The sequence below is a fragment of the Sus scrofa genome, chromosome 4 (genome assembly GCF_054392235.1).
Source record: "Sus scrofa isolate SSC_HxYL_T2T_F1_AM1 chromosome 4, Sscrofa_HxYL_maternal_Yorkshire_Landrace_v2.0, whole genome shotgun sequence".
Classification (NCBI taxonomy): domain Eukaryota; kingdom Metazoa; phylum Chordata; class Mammalia; order Artiodactyla; family Suidae; genus Sus; species Sus scrofa.
The window spans coordinates 4,683,262-4,703,876 of NC_139386.1; the positions used below are offsets into that span (position 1 = coordinate 4,683,262).

General features: G+C 50.2%; 1 protein-coding gene across 10 annotated transcripts in view; it reads left to right on the top strand.

Moving 5' to 3' along the window:
- The window catches only part of FAM135B (family with sequence similarity 135 member B), a 292,392-nt gene that overhangs the window by 246,855 nt on the left and 24,922 nt on the right, over nucleotides 1–20,615 (top strand). For all 10 annotated transcript variants that reach the window (XM_085021007.1, XM_085021010.1, XM_085021009.1 and 7 more), the window contains 4 exons: nucleotides 3,460–3,613; nucleotides 6,701–6,750; nucleotides 15,197–15,352; nucleotides 16,149–16,222. In XM_085021007.1, coding sequence (XP_084877133.1) covers nucleotides 3,460–3,613; nucleotides 6,701–6,750; nucleotides 15,197–15,352; nucleotides 16,149–16,222 — 434 coding nt within the window. The remainder of the gene's footprint in view (nucleotides 1–3,459; nucleotides 3,614–6,700; nucleotides 6,751–15,196; nucleotides 15,353–16,148; nucleotides 16,223–20,615) is intronic.

The following is a 20,615-nucleotide window of genomic DNA, read 5'->3' on the forward strand; positions in this document are numbered from 1 at the left end:
GACGTGTTTACAGAGTCCATCAGTGGGGGTGTCCTCATTTTTTAAGAAAAAGTTCCTTTTAGTGTACGCTGGCATGGCACGGAGGCATCACAGGAGTCTGTGCGAGTGCTGACACGTCTTGTTTAGTCCTTAGCAGAAACCCCCAAAGAGGTGCATTATGATTGCCCCCTTTCTCAGATGTTGTGCAGATGGTGCCATGGGGTGAGCCCTGGCCAGGGGGCGTCCATCGTGAGTTTGCACACAGCCTGATATTCCACTTACCCCGCGTGGAGCCTGTTGTATTATTTGGGGTTTCCATTCCAGACATTTGAAAAGGAGGGATTCTAAAGTGTTCTTTCTTTGTCCTGGGGAGATTGTGTGAGGCTTTTCAATCCACTTCATGCAGTTCTGATTGGGGGGGTGGGGGGAAGCAGCTGGGCTTCTCCATGTTGGCTCTGCAGGCCCGGAGGGCTGGCTAATGGGATTTTCTGTGGCAAATCATTCGCTTTGAAAAAAGGCGTGCTGTTGAGTCTTTATGGAAAAGAGTGTTTGTTTCATTTATAATAATCTCCAGCCATATATTTTTTGGGGGATTTTTCTTTGGATTAACATTTTGACTTTCTGTGATCTTAATCAGCATAATCAAACCAGCCTTATGAAGAGTCCCTGGCATTTTCTTGATGTCTCTCTTGAAAAATCCATGTAACAGGAGTGTCCAGTCTTAAAGGTGGAACTTCCTAACAAACTTTACTGATCCCTCAACCCTCCTGAACGGGTCCTGGAGCACCTTCAAAGAGAGGCATTGGTGATACGAAAACGCAATTGTGGGCAGGTAGCAGGACCAGAAAATGGAAGGTTCAGGGATATTTGAAGCAAACAGGCTGAGGACGCATAGCTGTTGGGTGCTGTGCCTTTGTTAATCCCTGCCTGCTTGCATTTCTGCTTCGTCACAGCTACTGCAGGGCTGAAATTAATGCCTCTGTCAGAGTAAGCGGACTTAGTGGAGCAGCTGTCCTCTGCCAGGCACGGTTTCCAGAGGCACGTGGCAGATGAGAACGCACAGTCTTCATTTAGCCCCTGAACTTGAGAACCCTTCCTGCTGCGGACAAAGCAGAGTGACCCTGTCCGACTCACTAGATCTTTGATCTATGAAATGGGAATTGGAGCCCCTGTCACTTACTTGGTCTAATAAGAAAGAACTTTAAGGCATAAGTGATGGAGAAATGTCCAGAGCATTTTCCAACACGTGTGTCTCTGTGTTTTTAGGCCATCTTTGCACATATATACCCATAGGTTAATATGCATAGGGAAGTATTGCAGAAGAATGTGCAAGAAATTATTGGACGATGGGGAAAAAGGCACTTTGTATGGTTTCCTTTGGTAATACTGAGATTTTTATCATCTCTAATCTGTTTTGGAAATCACAGTTAGAGTGTCTGCCTTAGTAGGTGCTTGCCAAACATCAAATGAGAGCAGGTATAATGGGAATATCTACATGCTTCATAAATGGCAGATTCCTTCTGGCTCCACACACCTGGGGAGTCCAACACACACACCCTGCTTTGCACAAGCTCTTCTGGTCTTTTGACAACTGTTCTGACTCTTGGTTTTGTTACAATAGGAAAGATGAGAAATGGGAATATGTAGATTATCCTGAGGGCCTGGTGGCCACAGATGTCCTAGCTGACTGGATTTTCTGCTTATGAAATGGAGAAGTTTTTTGATGCCAAAGCTTGTCAGGTATCTCCCTAAGGTCAAATCAGAAGGGACCTCATAAGGCAAAGCCAGGTTTATTTGAGGTTCTGGGGTGTGAAGGGACCAGCTGAGGCTTTTTCCAGAGAATTCTGGGGTGCTCGGTTTCCATCTTCAGACTGAATCACTCATCCTTCCGACTGCTGAGGATGTCGGTGGCCAACCACGTCCCGCCACGTCCCTCTCTGGGGACTGGCCTGTCTGGGAAAGCGGCCGACCCAGAGCGCACCTCCCTGAGGAAACCACACCCAGTAATGGTCAGTGCCTGGGTACGAAGACGGCCCCTGTCTCAAGGCCAGACAGCTGTGCAGGTTCAGAGCTCCCCTGGGGGTCGACTGAGGTCTCTGTGTGGCTGAGGGGCAGTGCTGGGTGGCCCCGCCCTCTGCCCCCTCTTCCTCTCCCCCGGGGGTTGCCCCTGCAAGCACACCCCATGAACTTGCTGCCGGCCAGCCTCCGCCTTGCAGTCTTTTTCCCAGGGATGGAATCTGAAAGCATCTCAGAGGAAGGTGACGGCAGACCTGAGACCTCCACCCGGGTTTCCTAATTTGTACCCTCTTGCCCCACGTGACCCAGTTGTGACGCTGCCGCGATTAGAATGGGTAGAATGACCCCCTTTGCTGTCTGCCTCCATGGACCACTGGGAGCACAGATGAAGTTCCTGTGCCTGTGGACTCCGCTGGACCTGTCTTGCCCCCACTGGACCGACTCTGCCCTCTCAGATGGCAGCAAGAACCAAACACAGAAGGAGGCTGCCGCTTCAGCAGCTACGCGTGTCAGCTCACAGATGCCCAAAGGATGGAATTCCATCCACGCGCCGCCTGGAGTTCCTTCCAGCAGGATGGGCCAGGAAGCCCGGGGTCAAGAAGAGACATTTGCCTCCTTCCCTCACAGCCGCACGCACCAGCGGTGGACGGACAGACAGGTCCTGCCACCCTGGGACTCGCCAGCTCACTACTCGGTGCCTCCCTTTTTCTGCCCAGATCTGTCCCTGGGAGATTCCTTTCTCTGTTCTTGAAACATATCCTTCCTGCCGTTCACCCCACGGCATCCTCCTCTCTTGCAGTTACGAGAAAGAACGGCCCTGGTCCTTCTTTTCCATCATGGCTGGACCTCCAAGTACATGGTGGACTTCGGCGTCTCTTCCTCATCGAGAAATCCCATCCGTGTAATTCTGCTGGCGCGACGCATCCTGCAGCAAAAACACAGTAGCATGTGTAAATCTCGCTGACCCTGTGATTGCATCCGCAGCCTCTTACAAACGCACACCTTAACCCCCAGCGCCTTCCTGCTGCACAGCAAACCTATTTCTCCTTCTCAGCACTGCGTACGGCTCATCCGCCAATACAAGGGTCTTCTCCATTCCCTGTTTCCCTGTGAAAAAGAGACCGCCTCTGTCTGTCCCATGGCCTCTTCTCATAGGGGGCAGAGAAGAGGCTTTAAGTGGGTGATTTCCCCTTTTCCCAAAACTGAGAGGTCAGGGTGGCTGCCTCATTGCAATTTTCATCATCTCCATCATCTAGTATTATTACTCTTTTTGTCACTATTATTACTTTAACATGATCAGGATAAGACAGAGGTTTAGTCCATTTCAATGGTTTTCCCAGGCAGGTGGATGGGGACGAGATTCAAATTCCCTCTTTTATTGGGATCTTGAAGCGTTTCCCAGTTTTTGGCAGCACCAGGCCATGTGGGTCAGCCCTCTGCCTTTGTTCCCCTCTCGCCCCACAGGGGAGCTTCTACGTGCCTTCCGAGAACTGCATGCAGCACGCGTACAAGTGGCACCGGGAACTGTGCTTCCTGCTCTTACATGCCTACCGGGGACTCCGCGCCTACTTCCTGACCATCATGAGAGACGTCCCGGAGCTGCCGCACATGGAGCTGGGTAAGGGGCTGGGCACCGGGGGAAGATCTGCCCTGGCGCCCCACCTCCCTCTTGGGGGCCGGGGCTCCAGGGGCGTCCGCGTGCGTGTGTCAGCGTCACAGCAGCAAGCACCGTTTCAGGTCGGGGTTTTGTTATTCTGCATCATTCCAGCAGGATTCAACCCTGGAGATGCAGACGCAGGCAGGAAAGACACCAGCACCCCGAGGGGTGTTCACGTACTCATTCGTCCATCCACCAAAAGCGCTTATGAAGCACCTCCCACCCACCTGGCACTATTGGCACTTCGCATTAACTTGCTTTCTAAGGGGAAGTGCCCGTTTATAGTTACGAGATTGAAACTTACCAGAGCATAAAGCAATGCTAAGAAATACCAATGTATGACTTTCTTTCTCTAGACCATGACACAAAGCTCTCAGTGGGCATCATATTTGGTTTTCTGGGGGAATTGCCGCTTGTACATCAGACATCTTGCTCATTGGGCCTGGATCCCTCTTGATTGACAGGGAGCGGGCTGAAGCTCAGAGAGATGAAGTACCTGCTCAGGGTCACCCAGCAGTGTGTGGCCAATCAAGTGAGGAGCACAGAGATCCTTCAGTGACCTGGGGACAGGGTCCTTCGTCTCGTGTCCCTCTAGGTCACAGCAGGCCGTGGGTGGCGGTTTTGCTCAAAGTCCTCTAACGAGGCCCTTTGCCTCCAGAGCAGAGGCCAGGTCCTTAACGTGGTAGTGGAGGTTAGTAATGCCTGCTGGGGGCCTCAGCTTCTCTCCCTGCACCCTGGCGTCTCACTGCAGAGATGGTCCTGGCCTTGGCGATGCTGATGGCCTTGTCCGTGGTCTGTGGTTATGCCGAACGCACGACCTGACAGTCATTCACTTGCTGGTTTCTCTTCCCCATTAGACCAGGGGTCTCTGGGAGAAGCCCCCGACCCCTCGCACACAGTGCTCGGCGTGTAGGGTGGGGTGGGTGCAGCTGGTTCTTATTGCATTTCTTTCTTTCTCTTTTTTCTTAGGGCCACACCCGAGGCATGTGGAGGTTCCCAGGCTAGGGGTCTAATCGGGGCTGCACCTGCCGGCATACACCACAGCCACAGCAGCGCGGGATCCAAGCACATCTGTGACCTACATCACAGACCCTTAGCCCACTGGGTGGGGCCAGGGCTCAAACCTACACTGTCGTGGATGCTAGTCAGTTTGTTACCACTGAGCCACAACGGGAAAACTCTGTTGGCGCTGATTTCAGGTGGCATCTAACCCTCTGGCTTTATCAGCTCCAAAGGCCTCTTTGAATCACATGTTCTTGGGGTTGGCATTTTTTGGAGACCTCACAGGAGATCTGCACATGTGGAGTCACAGCAATGCAGAGGGAGAACGGAGACTCTGTACTAGCAGCTGGCTTTTTGCTTCAACTTTTTTTCTTAACCCAAAGGAACCGAATGTATTTGTTCATTCACTCACTGTATTTTTATTGAGCACCTGTGTGCCAGGCGTTGTGCCAGACACCATGATTGGGGCTCTCAGACCTGAGGACAGCTGCTAGATGGGCAGGTGTGTGCTCATCCGTGACGACTGATCATAGGGAGCCAAAGGTTTGTTCCCACTCACCTTGGCAATGATGCTTCAATTACAATCCACAGACGTTCCTCAGAAAACGAAAAATAGAGTTACCACATGATCCAGCATTCCCACTCCTGGGCATGTATCTGGACAAAACTTTCATTCAAAACGATACATGCATGATAGGGAATAGTTCATAGCAGCACTATTGACAATACCAAGACACAACCTAAACGTCCATCAACAGAGGAATGGATAAAGAAGATGTGGTACATATATACAATGGAATATTACTCAACCATAAAAAAGAATGGATGATGCCACTTCCAGTGACATGGATGGACCTAAAGTTATCATTCTAAGTGAAGTAAGAGAAAGACAAATATGATGTGACATCACTTATACGTGGAATCTGAATTACATCACAAATGAGCCTGTCTATGAAAGAGAAACAGACTCACGGGCATAGAGAAGAGCCTTGTGGTTGCCAAGGGGGAGGAGGGAGGGGAGGGATGGACGGGGAGTTTGGGATGAGCAGGTGTAAGCTGTTACACAGAGAGTGGATGCACCGCGAGGTCCCACCGTGGAGCCCAGGGAGCTGTATATTCAATATCCTGTGACAAACCGTGATGGGAGGAATGTGATGAAGATCGCGTATGTGTGCAGCTGAGTTATTTTGCGTAGCGGAGATTAACACACCATTGTTCATGGTGAATAATTATTTTTAATTGAATAATTACTTTTTTAAAAAAATCCTGGAAAGAATAACAGTCTGTGGCCCGGTGCAAGGACTGACCTCAACGTCATGGGACGAGGGAGGGGGTTAAACATCGGGCACAATGTGAACATGAAAGGTTGTTTCCGTGTCTTGGTCTCGTGACTAGTGCTGCGACGAACTGTCCCCTGTCATGCATGTACCTTTTGAGTGGTAGTTTTGTCCAGATACGTGCCCAGGAGTGAGAACGCTGGATCACATGGTAGCGGATGTGCGGCGTCCACCCCGTTCCGGCTGATCGACGGCAGGACCGCAGAGGCTGCTCTGCGCCAGCATGGACTGTCCCGATCATCACTGCCACCAGCATGGGTGGCGCTGGCCGGTAGGCTTGGTTCTGCACCCCCACTTCCCTGGACTTCCGAGTGCTCACCCGCACGGAGGAGACACAAATGCCTGTCCCATGTGCGTCACACAGATGGGTGTGGGCACACACGCGTGTGCACGCCCCTGCCAAAGGACATCAGGACTGGAATGCCTCGGGCCACACAGCGTGCTGCCTGACCCAGAGGATCTTGTGTTTCTCAGAAATGCATCCACGGGACAATGTGACTTTGACCTTGCGTAAAGTCACATGGCTCCAGATCAGAGTCACCCTCTCTATAAACAGGACCCTTTAGACAGAAATAGAAGGAGAGTCCACAGAGCTGTGTTTTCCTTCTGTGACTTCAGCGTCGACTTGACATCTGTGCTCCTTTCCTTCCATTAGCAACTACTGCAGTTCCGGGTGTGTCTGTCTAAATTTTTTCTTTTTTCTTCCTAGAGTCGCTTGCTGTGGAAGAAACACTCTCTCAGCTGTGCTCAGAGCTGCAGGTAATGAGGGGACGGACGCCTTGGCTCCCAAGGGCAGTAGACATAGTGCCTTGCTTGGTGCAGAAATCAGATGAAAAGATGTGACTTGTAACCCCGTGTTCGATCCTACACTGGAGAAATACTCTCCCATCCCTCTGCCTGAAATCGCTGGGTCTCTTAGACACCCACTGTGTCCCCAGCCCCGTGCTAGCTATTTTGAAAAACACCAAACGCGTTCACAGGTCTTGGTTTCCCTGGCTTCACATTTTCGGTCTCGTACCCGCCCCGTTAACAAGCACCGACGGACCACGGTCTGTGTGCTTCTCACAGAAGGTTGGAGAAACCTTGCTCCTGTGCTCAGACAGCTCACACATGGCAGGAGCCGGCTTCCGAGACAATGATGATGTTGAAAACAGTGATGTGTCTTTGCCAAAAGTTTGCCAAGCGTGGATTGAGAGCATGTGCTTGGTAAACACTTGGCCACTGCCTGTGGTCGTTATTTACAGTCTCTGGAACGCTTTCCCATCCCATCGCCGTGGATGGTCTGGGCGAAGGATCTTCATAGAAGCAGAGGCAGATGCAGAAGGGAGGGATGTGGAGCTTGGGGCTGGCACCTCGGCTGCTTGATGCTCCAAGCTGGACTCGAGAGTCCATCTCATTGCAAACCGACATTGCTGTCTTTTAAACCCGTGTTTCTCAACCCTGGCGTCTTCCCTGCCTGGGAAGGAGATTTGGTCACTCTTGAACCCCCAGTGCTGTAAGACCTCTTGGAATCTACTAAGCACTTAATAAAGGCTGGAATGAATGGATGGATAAATGAATCCCAAGAACGCTACCTGTTAACCAAAGGGGAGGAAGTGGGTGATGCCGGAGCGGGTGAGGTCACCTCCCGAGGCTGCTGGCTCATCTGCAAAATGAGGTTGGACTCAGGGTTTTCTTTCATGGATTCTGTAAGCCTGTGTGGGGCTGTCCTGTGAGGAGGAGGGGGTAGTGGTTAGAGCCAGCTTCCGCCTGGGCTGCGAGGCGCCGTCCTGAATGTCCCAGGCTGGCTGTCCAGTTTGGGCAGGTCGTGTCCCCTCTCGGTAGCTAGTTTCTCACGCTCCTAGGGCCCTTAGAAGGATGAAATGAGCTCCTGTGTGCACACAGCACCCCCTCCCCACACTACCCCCCCTCCCCCGGCTTGTTAAGCCCATCCAGATGGGCTGTTGGGGGTTGCAGATGTGGGCAGAGATATGCCCATAGTTTGGGGACCCCAGAAGCAGATGCTAGTGGACCCCAGAGAGGAGGCTGTGTTGCAGCCAAGCCTCAAGGGCATGATGGAGCCTGGCCTGTACAAGGCGGCCCAGGTCATGGAGGTGGGAGCCAGGGGGCAACAGGTTCAAGGTTGTGCTCGTGGGTCAGTGAGCGGGGCTCCTGGGAGGGGAGGCAGTAGGGTGGCCTAGGCTCTGGGGGGAGCCCTGGCTGATGATGAAGGGGTCTTCATGCCCCACACAGTGGTAGAGAGCTTGGATGAGACCCCCAGGTCACAGGAGCCATGGAGAAGGAAGGTGACAAGCTCGTTGGGGGCGGTGTGGGAAAAGTCAGGAAGGAGAGTGAATCTTAAGGCAGGAGAGGGTGGTTAATCGCATTTACGCCAAAAACAGTGACAAAGTCAACTTGCTCGTGCTGGAGGCAGGCTCACCTTCGATGCCCTGGGAGCGACTCTGCAGCAGCCCTGCAGGTGCAGTGGGAGAGCCGGCATGTCCCTGTTCATTTTGCCACCAGGAGGAGTGTGGCATCCTTAGCTCCCTAAACCACTAAGGGGTGGGCCCAGGGTCTGAACCCAAGGCCACCTGGGAGCCACTGCAACATGCGTGTATTTGGTCCCTGCAGTGGTTCAGGTGACAGTAGGGTGGCTGACCAGTCTATTGGTATTATCTCAGGAAAAGCCAGCAGGGGTCCTGCTTCCTTTGGCCCCGGGACCCCCAGCTGCAGGGAAACCGTGCCCCCCCACCCCCATTTTGAGTGACAGTGTTGCCTCAGGCTTTTTTTGGTACAAAGCAGCCCAACGAGCTGACGGCTGCAAGGATGCAGCTGGGTGGCAGGAGGGAAAGGGAGAGTGGGGTGAGCCTCAGCCTGCTCTGTGGTTTGCTAAAAGGCAGGACACCCCCCCTCCCACCCCCCCACACCCCCCCCCCGGTGCTGGGAGTGAAAAAAATAAAGCTTCCTCCCCAGCACTCCCCAAAGCCTCCTTTCCAGCCCACAGAGCATTTACAAGCAGGACATCGCCACCTACTGGTCAACCAAGCACATGGTCACAAACGAATCCATCCCCAGGATAGATGGGGCCGTGGAAACTGTTTCAGGTGATTTAAGGCCATTTGAAAACAGAGGGCTCTGCAGTCGTGGGACAGTTCATGTGCACCTTTACTCCATGCGAAGCTCATACATGTTTCTTAAGCTCCTACTGTGTGCCAGCTCCTCTGCTATTTGTTGGGAATACAAGGATGGCAGAGAGCTTCCCTGGGCTGGCCGCCTGTGTGAAACACACGTGTTCACACACGAGGCAGGGGTTGTCGGTGGTGTCAGCGCTGGGCCAGGAAGTGTAAGAGGGGGGACTGTGGGGACCCAGGAGCGGGTGGCAGCAGACCCTCTGTGAGATTAGCCATAACGGAGGAAATAGCCATGCAAGGCCAGGGCGAGACGTGACCTTCGGAGGCCCGGTGGGTGCAGGAGGGCTGCAGGGGAAGCATTTGAAGCTGGGGGGGGTGCTGGGCTGAGAAGGTGAGTTGGAACAGATGATAAGGACCCCCGCTGGGCCCCCTGATTGGAAAAGCGGTGGGTTGTGTTCTCCGAAACGGATGGAAAGGTCCTAATGAAACTCAGCCATGCACTTGGAACAGCAGACAGGTTCCGATCCTGCAGAGCATCTGCCAGAAAGCAGTTGCCGCTTTTAAAATTCAGCCAGTAGAGTGTCCTGCCATACAAAAGATTATTTCCCGGTTTCCCCCATAAACATCTAGGAGATTCCAAATTGCCATGTGGTCTTTCCTTGAGCTGCACATTCCTAGCAGGAAATAGTCAAAATTAGCTGTTAGACATAAGTGAATGGCCACTGATTGAGGCAGACCGGTTTTTGCTTCATTTGTTTACCTAATTGTTTTTAGCCAAGCCCCCCCCAGTCAGAAGGTGTTTTAATTATTTCATTTAAGCCTGAAAACATCTTTTGAAGGTGGTTCAAGGGGACGATCCCATTGCATAAGGGCGCTTTCACACTGAGTACTTGCTTTGATTCTGAGGATGGAGGGTTTCTTAGCAGAGGAAACTAAAGCTTTAGAAATGACTGTCCCCTGGGCTCACGGTGACCTCCTCCTCCCTGGCCAGCCACAGTCCCTGGCACGATTATTTTTCAGCACAAATGCTACAGGGCCACACACAGCTGTGCTTATTTCAAGCCCCCACCCCTTTTCCACCATCCCGCAGGGCCGCCGGGGAGCCACAGAGCTCAGCTCGAGGCAACTCACTTGCGTTACATCCCTTTCCTTCTCTGATTTGAGAATGTCTCAAACGACAATGAATGACTTGTGGATTTTGTTACAATGTAGGTGCTCGATTTGGTCCAGGATGTTAAGAGATTCTGCGTTTCTAACATGTTCCAGGAGATCGCAGTAACCCTGCTGCTGCTGGACCACACTTGGAATAGTGTTTAAACTCAGGAACCCCACTGACATCTAGTAGGCACTTGGCTGCCCCCTTGCCCCCTCTGTGCTGTGAGGCTGGGCTCAGAGTGACCAGGCGGTGCCGCAGCCTGGGCTTCCCTTCGGCGATGTGCCCTTCCAGGCTGCGGGGTCCCAGCTGCTTCCCTTCTGAGGATGGGGCCTTGGAAGCCTGGGCAGCAACGTGCAGCTTGCCTTTGAGGGCCCCTCCCCTCGAGCGTGGAGGCTCATGGGTCTAGAGGGGCCCATCCGCATCATGAGACTGCTCTGTTTTCAGGGGCATCTTCTCACTGCAAGCCCTCAATGGCAGGGGCCTTGACTGATTCATCTTTTGCTTTGCACAACATCCCCTACAGAGCAGGCGGTGATAAGCTTGGGAACCAAAGACAATGACCACTCTCGCCGTCCTGGGTAAAAGCTCCAAGCGGGTCCCGTTCACCCACAGGATGAGTGTCTGACTGCTCAGGATGGACCTCGAAGCCAGTGTGTGATGCCCCTCTGGCTTGTCCTTCACCCCCAGGCCTGCTCTACCCCCCGTATTCTGGCCCTTTGCAGGGGTAGGGCTGGGGCTGTCATCCTGTGCCCTTCTGTGTGCTGTTGGCCTCTGCCCAGACTGTCTCATCTCACCTGGTCTTCATTGCTCACCTGATTCCGGTCAGCCTGCAGAGCCTAAGCCACGTGCTTCCTTCTCAGGGAACCGCCAAGATGCTGGGCTCTGAGAGCGCCCGGTGACCTGCTGTCCGAGGGCACCATTCTCCATTCCAGCCCCTGCTCAGGGAAGAAAATGGTCCATGGCACGCCTCTCCGCCTCCTTCCACTAAGCCGCGGACTGTGCACGGAAGGAATTGAGTTCTATTGATGTTTGCAATCTGTTACCAAGATATACTAGGTGCTGGTGAAAAATCTGCTAAACCAAATATGCAGAGTGAGTCTCAGATGGCACCAAAGGCAGTTATTCTTCCAAAAGTGATTGTCCAACTGGACTCAAGTCAAGATCTCCAGTTTGACTGAATGGGTCAAGGACACAGAAAGACTTGAAGTGTCTTTCATTCATGTCTGCCTTGGTCCTGAGTAGCGTAAATAGATGAGCTTGTAGAGCAGCTCCTGCTCGTTGCTGTGATAAGAGCTTCTGAGCATCTGGAGGGACACGTGACCCATGAGAAGGTAACGAGTTCCAGCCAGAACCTCAGGGTGCCCTGGGTGTTTGCAGAGTTTGCAGGAGATCCCCTCTGTCTTCTGCATCGGTATGTAGGTTGAACAGACACGTGGCGTGTTTTTGTGGGATAGGCGGTCTACACGGGGTCCAGTGGGATTGATGAGACACAGCCGAGCATGGTGGCCCTGGAGCTGGACATCCTGGGTCCCTCATTGGCTTCCTTGTGGTGACTCTGTATGTCAGGCATGTCCCCTGACCTCCTGTGCCTTGGTTACCCCGTCCAATAGTAGCGGCTGGGTAGAACTGGTATGAGGATGAAGCAGATGAATTCCTTAGAGCACTCGGCCTGAAGTGCCTGAAACACTCGGTTGTCAAGGTCGCCGTCACCCTTATTAGATACCCTTTTGTGTGTTTAGGAACAGCCGCCTCGCTGAGCAGCATTGAGCTGAGATCTGAAACACGACGGGGCACAGCAGGGCGCTTGTGTGTGTGTGATGGCAGATAAAGGTGATGACTTGTGCAAGGGCAGGAGTTGTGATCAGAAGGGATCTAGAACCCCAATGGCTCGCTAGGACTCTTGGGAAACATTTAAAAAATTCTGATGTCTGGGTCCCACTCTCAGAGATGGGCCCAAACATTTTGGAGTCCCCTAGTGACTCAGTGTGTGGCCAGGATCGAGGACCATGGTGAGAGAACACAGCTCGTTCAGGGGACAAAAAGCAGGCTTTTCTCAACCTGACACCTGCTTACCTTGAAGATGCAGCGCAGGCATCACTTCCTCCAGCAAGCCCTCCGTGATTATTTCATAGCACGCAGGAGCTATCTCTTTGTAGGTATAACTATCAAAGTAAATAACTGTCACTGGACCACGTGCCCCTTCCAGGACTGGACTCATTTATCTTTGGGTCCTTGGAACTCAGCATACTCCAGGCTCATAACTGGCATCAGGAAGCAGTGAAGGGGTGAAGGAATGAGTGAGTGAGCAAAGGAGCCTGATTAGACCCAGGTGAAAAGCCTGGGAGCAGTGGAGAGGCTGAGTGGCTGCACATTTTTCAGGCAGCTTCCCCTGAAGTGGCACTGGGTCCAAATGGCCTCCTTGTTAGCATGAAGGGCCTCCTCTTGTCTTGCCAGAGAAGCCCTTCCACACCCATCATCTGTAATTGAACAGGCCCGGGCATCGGTGAGAGCAGGAAAGTCCTTTTGTGGCTTAATTAGAAGCGTCCTTAATCTTATCTGGAACCATTTCTGTGATCAACTAGGGGAAAGACATAATTCTCCCAAAGACGCATTTAATGAATAGCTTTTGCTGCCCTCTCTGGTGGCTGAGCTCAGCATGCAGGCTGTGTTTGCTGGTACTGCAGGAGCGGAGTGGGGGGCGGGCTGTGGGTGTCAGGAGAAGACGCCCAGAAAGGGAAGTGCAGGTACTGAGGCATCGGGTGCCTCTCACTGATGCAAAGTCACCAGTTTGCTCAATCAAGAGTTAGCGAGTTTCCATCATCCATCAGCTGCTGTGTAGGTGCCAAAAGGCTGAAGTTGTGAGTGCAGGCAAAGGAGGGCACTGAACTGCATCTGGGGAGGTCAGTACAGGGTTGAGTGGGCTTCAAGAACAAGGCCAGTCGTACCCATGCAACACAGTCGAAGTTTCAAAAGCATCATCAGAAACAAGGGGGACTGCAGTTACTTCTGAAACAGTTACCTGGTGGAGAACAAGACACGTCCAAAACGGTGAAGAGAGAGAGAAAGATCAGAAGATGAGAGAAGGCATTTCCGGGAAAACGTGCAGCCTGATCGAGGGCCTAATGGCTGGAAAGCTCTGTGTGTTCAGGCAACTGAATGAAGGGTGGTGTGGCTGAAGCAGAAGGAAGGTAGCCAGAAGCAAGGCAGGGAACATCCTCAGCGACAGAGAGGCATCCAGTGCGGATGCAGGAGCTTGGCGTTCATGAGGGTAGCAGGTGGCAGAGTGTAAAAACCGGCCACTGATAGTCCATCTACAAGCCTCCCTCTCCAGTCTGGGTGTTCTCCAGTGGCTGACCATCTCCCTCCAACCCCAACCCCATCTTTACTTTCCTGCTTCTTAGCACTGTGGGCTGTGGATTTGGGGACCAAACCAAGAGTGGATAGGCCACTCCACTGCCTCGCAACAGAGCCAGTGATGGGAACGGTGCTTCCATCAGAAGAAAGAAAGGGTCACTCTCACATTTTTTTAGCTTATGTGGTCATCAGCCTCTGGCCTTTCTTCTTGGAAGCAGCAGCTTGGGGAGATGACCGTTGAATGATGTCTTGGATCTGGGAGCTAGCCATTCGTTACAGAGCCACGATACCCAACACTTAGGGAGCCGCACTGCAGTGGCAAATTCCTCATCCTGTGTTATGCCGACTCCAGCCAGCATCAGCCTTCCATCCAAGAAGAGCAAAGGGAACTTTCAGGGTTTCAAGGAGGCTTTGAACTTAGTGGACAGTTACTCACTGTGCAGAGGAAGAAACTGAGGCACGTGGCAAAGAAGGAGCTCGGAGATGCGTTTGAAGGCGATAGTTGTGTGTCCCACCTCCATCTTCTGAGATAGACAGACGCCCACCACATTTTTTCCCCCATGTTCTTAAGTTTATTTTTAAACGTATCTTAAGGGTCGGGATAGTGTAAACGTTGTTAGTGAAGAAGAGTTGGTTTATAATATACTAGTTTCAGGTGTACTACATAGTATTTGGTAAGTTCTAGCTTATACTCAATTTAAAGTTACTGTAAGATACGGTGATTGACTCTTCATGGGCAACCCACCTCCCACTGGATGAGATCCAGTGAGTGAGGCTTTCTGCAGGCAGAGTCACTGTCTTACTCATCCTTGTGCCCCCATTTATTTGAAACGTGTGCCTGGGACATGGGCGATGTGCCTTAAATTCTTGGTGACTATGTGATGAAGCGAGGAATTCGGTGTTAGCCTCCATCTCTCTTCTCACCTCTCCAGAATGAAAGTTACCCCGAGCAGATGGCTTTCTTAGCTCTAGAGCAAAGCTAGCCATGGGTTCCCCAAGGGGCTCCAGGCTCTCTCTAGCCTGGATCCTTCAAGATTTCATAAAGGCAGCCTGGGATCCTGCTTAAGAAATTTGGAGTGATGGGGAGGAAATGGTGCTGGGTGTCTTGAGAACAGCCCCGTGGAAATCACCTAACGAGTTAGGTGCTGTGAGGTTGCATAAAGGCTTTCATGTTTCTCAGGAGATGTTTTCTAACACCTCTCGTGTAAAGGCAGCGTGCTGCTGTGGCTTTGCCAGTAGATGGTCTTACAGTTGAATCCTGACTTTGTGTGACCTGGGGTGTGCTCTTGAATCCTCTCTCATTTTATTTTGTACAAAGTGATGGTTACAGCAACTCTACCAAAGGCTGCTGGCAGGGATGAGGTAGGAAAGTGCACAGAAGGAAACACCTGGTGCTCCACCTGCCAGCTCGTGGGTGTTAGTGGTGGGAGCTACCACGATTCAGAATGTGATGGGATACAGCGGAGTGTCCCGAGAAAGGAGAGGGACTCATGCAAAGCAGAGACGCCAGCAGAGCCTTCAGAAGGAAGACGGCAGGGGCTTGTTGGAGCAGAGGTCCTTGACTCTTATCCTTTTGCCTCCCCAGATGTTGAATAACCCAGAGAAGATAGCTGAGCAGATCAGCAAGGACCTCGCCTGGCTGGCCTCCCACCTGATGGCTCTGTGGACCCAGTTCCTGGACACAGTGACACTGCACTCCCAAGTGACCACGTATCTCACCCAGGAACATCACACCTTGCGGGTAAGGGTCACGTGGTACACATTCCGTAATCACCTGCCAGGCACGTGTCAAGGAAGCTCTTCAACACTTGGTTCCCTGCGGAGAAGACGAGTCAGGATTGACTTCTCTAGACCCAAGTGCGGGTCCTGGTGCCACCATGAACTTGTAGGGAGGCCTTATGAGTTTCCTTAGGCTCTCAAATCTTTGCCCTTCTCTTCCTAAAATACCCGCCTGGGCTACCAGGTGATAGCAAGCCAAGCTCAAGGGATGTGACAAAGTGCTTTGTAAGTGTTTTGAAGAAGTGTTTTCAATTGGAATCCATATTCTTAGCTTTTTTTTTTTTTTTGCCACCAGCTTGAATGCATGTGGGTAAGTATTAATGCATAATAAAAGATATGGGTCTTCTCTTTTATGGCAAGAGAACCAAAGAGCTGAGTCTGCAGAGTGCTTAGGGGACATACTGACATGACTGGCTTTGCAAATTCTGTGTTCTCTGTATATATTTATGGTCTCTGTTTTCAAGCGTCCTATATTCCAATAGAAGAAATAAGACCTAAATATAAAAACAACAGAACGCAATGCAAGAGCAGATTCATAAACACGCATTAAATTGTGTCCATAAGTCAGATTTGTGCTAAGAGCTGCACATGAGCGAGGGCAGCTGTGGAAGGGCTGTGTTTCAGAACCTCTGGGTCGTGGACTCAGCTCTCTTCCCATTAAGATGTGCCACTTCCTCCTTGGGCCTCAATCTCCTTTTAAGAAGGCAGGGCGATACACACCCCATGAGTTCCGTTGTTGACACTCTTTTATCCTTCAGGTCCGAAGGTTTTCCGAGGCCTTCTTTTACATGGAGCACCAAAAACTGGCAGTCCTGACCTTTCAGGAAAATCTGTAAGTAAGCAGCTGCATATGCCCACATCACACCCTAAGCGCCAAGGACGGCCTTGTTCGGTTACTTCTTCCCTTCGTCTTGGACCATGAAGGAGAGGCGTCTGCCCACCTCTGTGCATTCAGGTGCATTGTCTCTGAAGCCAAGAGAGTCAGACAGATTTCACAGAGGCAGGAGCCGGCAGGTGGCGGAGAAGGTCAATAGCCAAAGTTTTTCTTTGCAGTTGCGTATCATTAGGGTTCTATACAAAGAATCAAGACGTCTAGGTCCCTGAAGACATGTGGGCTGAGTCCTCTTGGTAAAATGAATTAGAAGCAGGTGGTGTAGCCACAAGCTATGTCAGAGAAAAAAAATCACCTGAGACGTTGCAGCAGCTAGGAAATGCTTCTAGCATAAGAATGAAGACCCAACCACCTAATTAGGAGGACTTGATGGATAGCTAAGTTTGACTTTCTCCAAAAAGAAAAAAAAAAAATTAAAATATCCTTGAAGAAGTCGGAGGGTTGAGAAAAGATGAGGTCATTGTCCCTCATTGTCAATTTCCCTGGTCGGGGCAGGTGGGGGCAGTGCTTCCTCCAGGACTACACAGGTCCGAGGGGTTCTTTTTGCTTCTGAATAGAGAGTTTTTCTCCAAAATAAATGTGGGTGGAGTCACGGTTGAGATAACCATAGTAATCCAGCAGGAGAAACACTTGCCATTCCTCCATCACTTCAGACAGACCTGGAGGTCTTTTCACCCTCATCTCTAACCGTATCTTCTCCCCACACTTCATTCGATTTGGAAAGTGCGGCAATATTTAAAGTCTGTCTCATGGATGCTGAACTTGAGAGGAACACCATGGAAAACGGATCCTCGGGTTAAAATGGCTTTTCTAGAACTGCCTAGGGTTCCTCACTCACTCATGCATTCATTCTTTCAGTCCCGCCACCCTGCTAGAACTGATTGTAGTTTTTAAAACTAAAATTGGAAGAGTTAGTTTGACAGATGCAAACATTTCTTTGAGAGCCCCTGAGCAAAGTACTGCACGTGGGGCTCCAACAGAAAATCTGCTTCCTGAATCCTTACCCTGCTGGGCCCCGGCTCTGTTCTCAAGGAGCATGAACACTCGTGCAGGTGACAGGCACACAGGCCACTCTTGTCCTGGAGGAGTGTGGTTGAAATGACAGCCATTAGTACAAAGTACAGATGATATCGTTTTCAGCAGACCTGGGTTCAAAATCCTGATCCTCCACTAACTTGCTGCAGATTGTTGAGAAAGTTAGTTACCTGTTTATTTTTTCTCTTAAGCTCACCTCGTCTCAGGTTCCTTAAACTAGGCAGGATAATTGCTGGGAGGACCGAATGAGCACATCCACGTACAGGGCCGTGGACTGTGTGAGCCGTGGACTCTGCTCGGAAGATGTGTGGTGATAACTGATGACTTACACAAATGTTTATTGTTCATGTAGACCCCGGGGATACGGCAGGGAGCAGAGTAAAGATGCTGCTCTCCTGGGTCACTCATTCTAGTGGAGAAGCAGGGCAAGAAGTACAATATACCACTTCACATAGTGGTACGGAAAGAGAAGCAAATTGAGGGAAGGACCTAGAAAGTTAGGAGAGTGGGGATGGCCAGCATCCTCATAAATGTTTAACAGATCGCTCCCAGGAAAGCAAAACCAAACAAATTCTGGTCTGCAGTGTTTGCTGATTCCCATTATGTCAGCGCTTCCGCTCTGGTCAATTTCAAGCTACTGAGATGTTATCCCTAAATGTGGATTTGGGAGGAGGTGTGTGCAGTTGGCTTTGGCAAGCCAGTGTGGATTGGCTCCAACACAACACGGGGTGTGGGGTTAGGAATGTGTTAGCCAAGGTGATAAAAGAACATCTTTCTGAGGTTGTGGCATTTGAGCAGAGCCTGGGATTATAACAAGTCATACGCAGATCTGGGCGAATGCTTGGTCAGAGGGAATGGCTGGCGTAAAGGTTCTTACATGGGAACACCACGTATTTGAAACTGTCAAGAAGCAACTGTAGCCAGATTGGAGTGAGCAGGTAGAAGGGGAGGGAGGCAGGACCAGCGAGGTAGGGAGGGTCCAGCCCGGGCCAGGACAAAGTCAGACTTTGTGCTACAATAATTACCACTAATGCCTTAAAAAGTGACAATGACGGAAAGGCCTTGGATTTCAAATCCCATGTACATGTCTTGAAATCTCAATCTTATAACTTGTAGTACTTGCGACATCAGACTCGTTATTGAACCTCTCTTTTCTTGTGCTGAGATGCAAAGAGGAGATTCCTTCATAGTATCTATGTAGTGTTGACTGTGTGCCAGACACTATTTTGGGTATTGGGTATCCAGCAGTCAACAAAACAGACTCATTTCCTATCTCATGGAGCTCATATTTTAGTGGGGGAAAGTATACACACTCATAAATAAATAAGCATGATATGTCAAATAAAATAAGTGCTATGAAGAAATATGTCAGTGGGACCAGCACAGGCGATACTGTTTCATAGAGTGTCAGAGACGGGCTCCCTAAGGAGACGTTGGAGCAGAGGTCTAAAGCAGCCGAGGCATGGAGCCCTGCGGATACCTAGGCGATGATAACCTTTGCCCTGTGGGGGGACTTCAGAGATTAGAGAATTGTGCTTCCATTCCATTAATGGTAGATAGTTCCCTATAAGAGAAAGCATTCAGTAGGATAGCGGTGTTGCTATTTCGGAGGAGGTAAACTTTTGATGAGGTCATTAAAATAAGAACTCTAGAATCGAGAGGGAAATTTTATTTCCGACTAGAGGACAGGTATTAAGCATTGCAAACATAATTAAATCTGAGATCGGGATAGGGAGCAGGTGATCTGTGAAGCTAGTGACTGTGTGTGGACGCCGGTACCCTTATCGGAGGGTCAGAGCGGGAGGAGAGAGTGGTGCTGCCAGGAGGTCATGCCGTTTGCCTAGGAGACAGAACCATCCGCCAGACTCAGGATGGACAAGGGAACTCCGCTGTCAAGACCCATCTCGTTCAAGCGCAAACTGGGTCATGTTTCTCAGACCACAGGTCACCATCATTCCGTGAACTGTGGAATGGTCTTAGTGGACTGGGAGGATTTGGAGTTCACTTTTTAAATGAAATAGGATAGGGTAGGGTAGGTAGTAACAGTACCTTTGTTTCGGCGTGTGTGTGTCTGGGAGTGTGTGTGCAAAATGTAATTGGGTGGCCGTGCAAAATGAAGGCTACATCTTGCCATGGGTTGAAACACTGCTTCAAAAGTGTTTCAAAATGATTTAGGACTGGTTAGTACCAAGACGTATGTTTTATGGTTTCTCCTTCTATTTTACCGATGCCAGCCAGTGCTTTTCACACAGTAAAGAAGTGTTCAACGAAAGTTTATTGAATGAATGTGGAAGTGTTGATGGATGTGAAAACTTATACTGATGTAATTTCTGTAAGATGATAAATGAGTTATCCTTTGTTTTCTATAGTAATAACTCTAATAATTATTTATAAATAAATGCATATTATCATAAGTATACGTATAAATGATTATAATCATTTATATTGGTTTTATGGTTTCTGTACTAATAATTATAACACTGCCTCATTTTATTTTTCTCATGTATTCAACAAGATGTTATGCATATGGGGTTGCACACTTTAGGCACTTGACCTGTCTTTTGGTGCTAATAAGTCTATTGAGATGAAGCTGTGCTAACATTCTACATGCATTGGCTCAGTTAACGTTCACACTAACCCTTGAGCTAGAAACTGTTACTTCCCCCACTTTACAGAAGAAACTGGGGAAACCTGGGCTCAGAGAGGTTAAGTAGCCACACAGCAAGCATGTGATGCAAACACGGACCTGTCAAATCCAGAACCCACATTCCTAGCCTCCTTGTTATGGCTCCTCTATAGAGTGCTGCGCCTTTATCCTAAAGAATATACTGGAAAAAGAAGATAGAGACACCCCTGTACAGTAGAAGTATCTGTATGCTGTTGGACTGTACTCCTGGAGTCAGGGTAAACCTTTGAAATAAAAATGAAATGAACAAGCCCCTGTGTGCTCCCTACAGCAGATCGCTAAAACTTACCTTACTTCATTGAAACTTTATGCCCATTGATCGATAATTCTCCATTTTCCCTTCTCCCCAACCCCTGGCAACGTTATTCCCCTCTTTGGTGCTGTGAATTTGATGCTTCTAAGTATCTCACTTAGAGCAGAGTCATACACTATGTTTCCTTCTGTGAGTGGCTTATTTCATGTAGCATAATGTCCTTGACATCCATGCATCTTGTCACATATTGCAGAATCTCCTTTTTTAAGGCTGAATAATATTTCATTGTCTCACATTTTCTTGATCCATCATTCTCAAGCTGTTTAGCTCGTTATGAATAGTGCCGTCATGTACAAGGC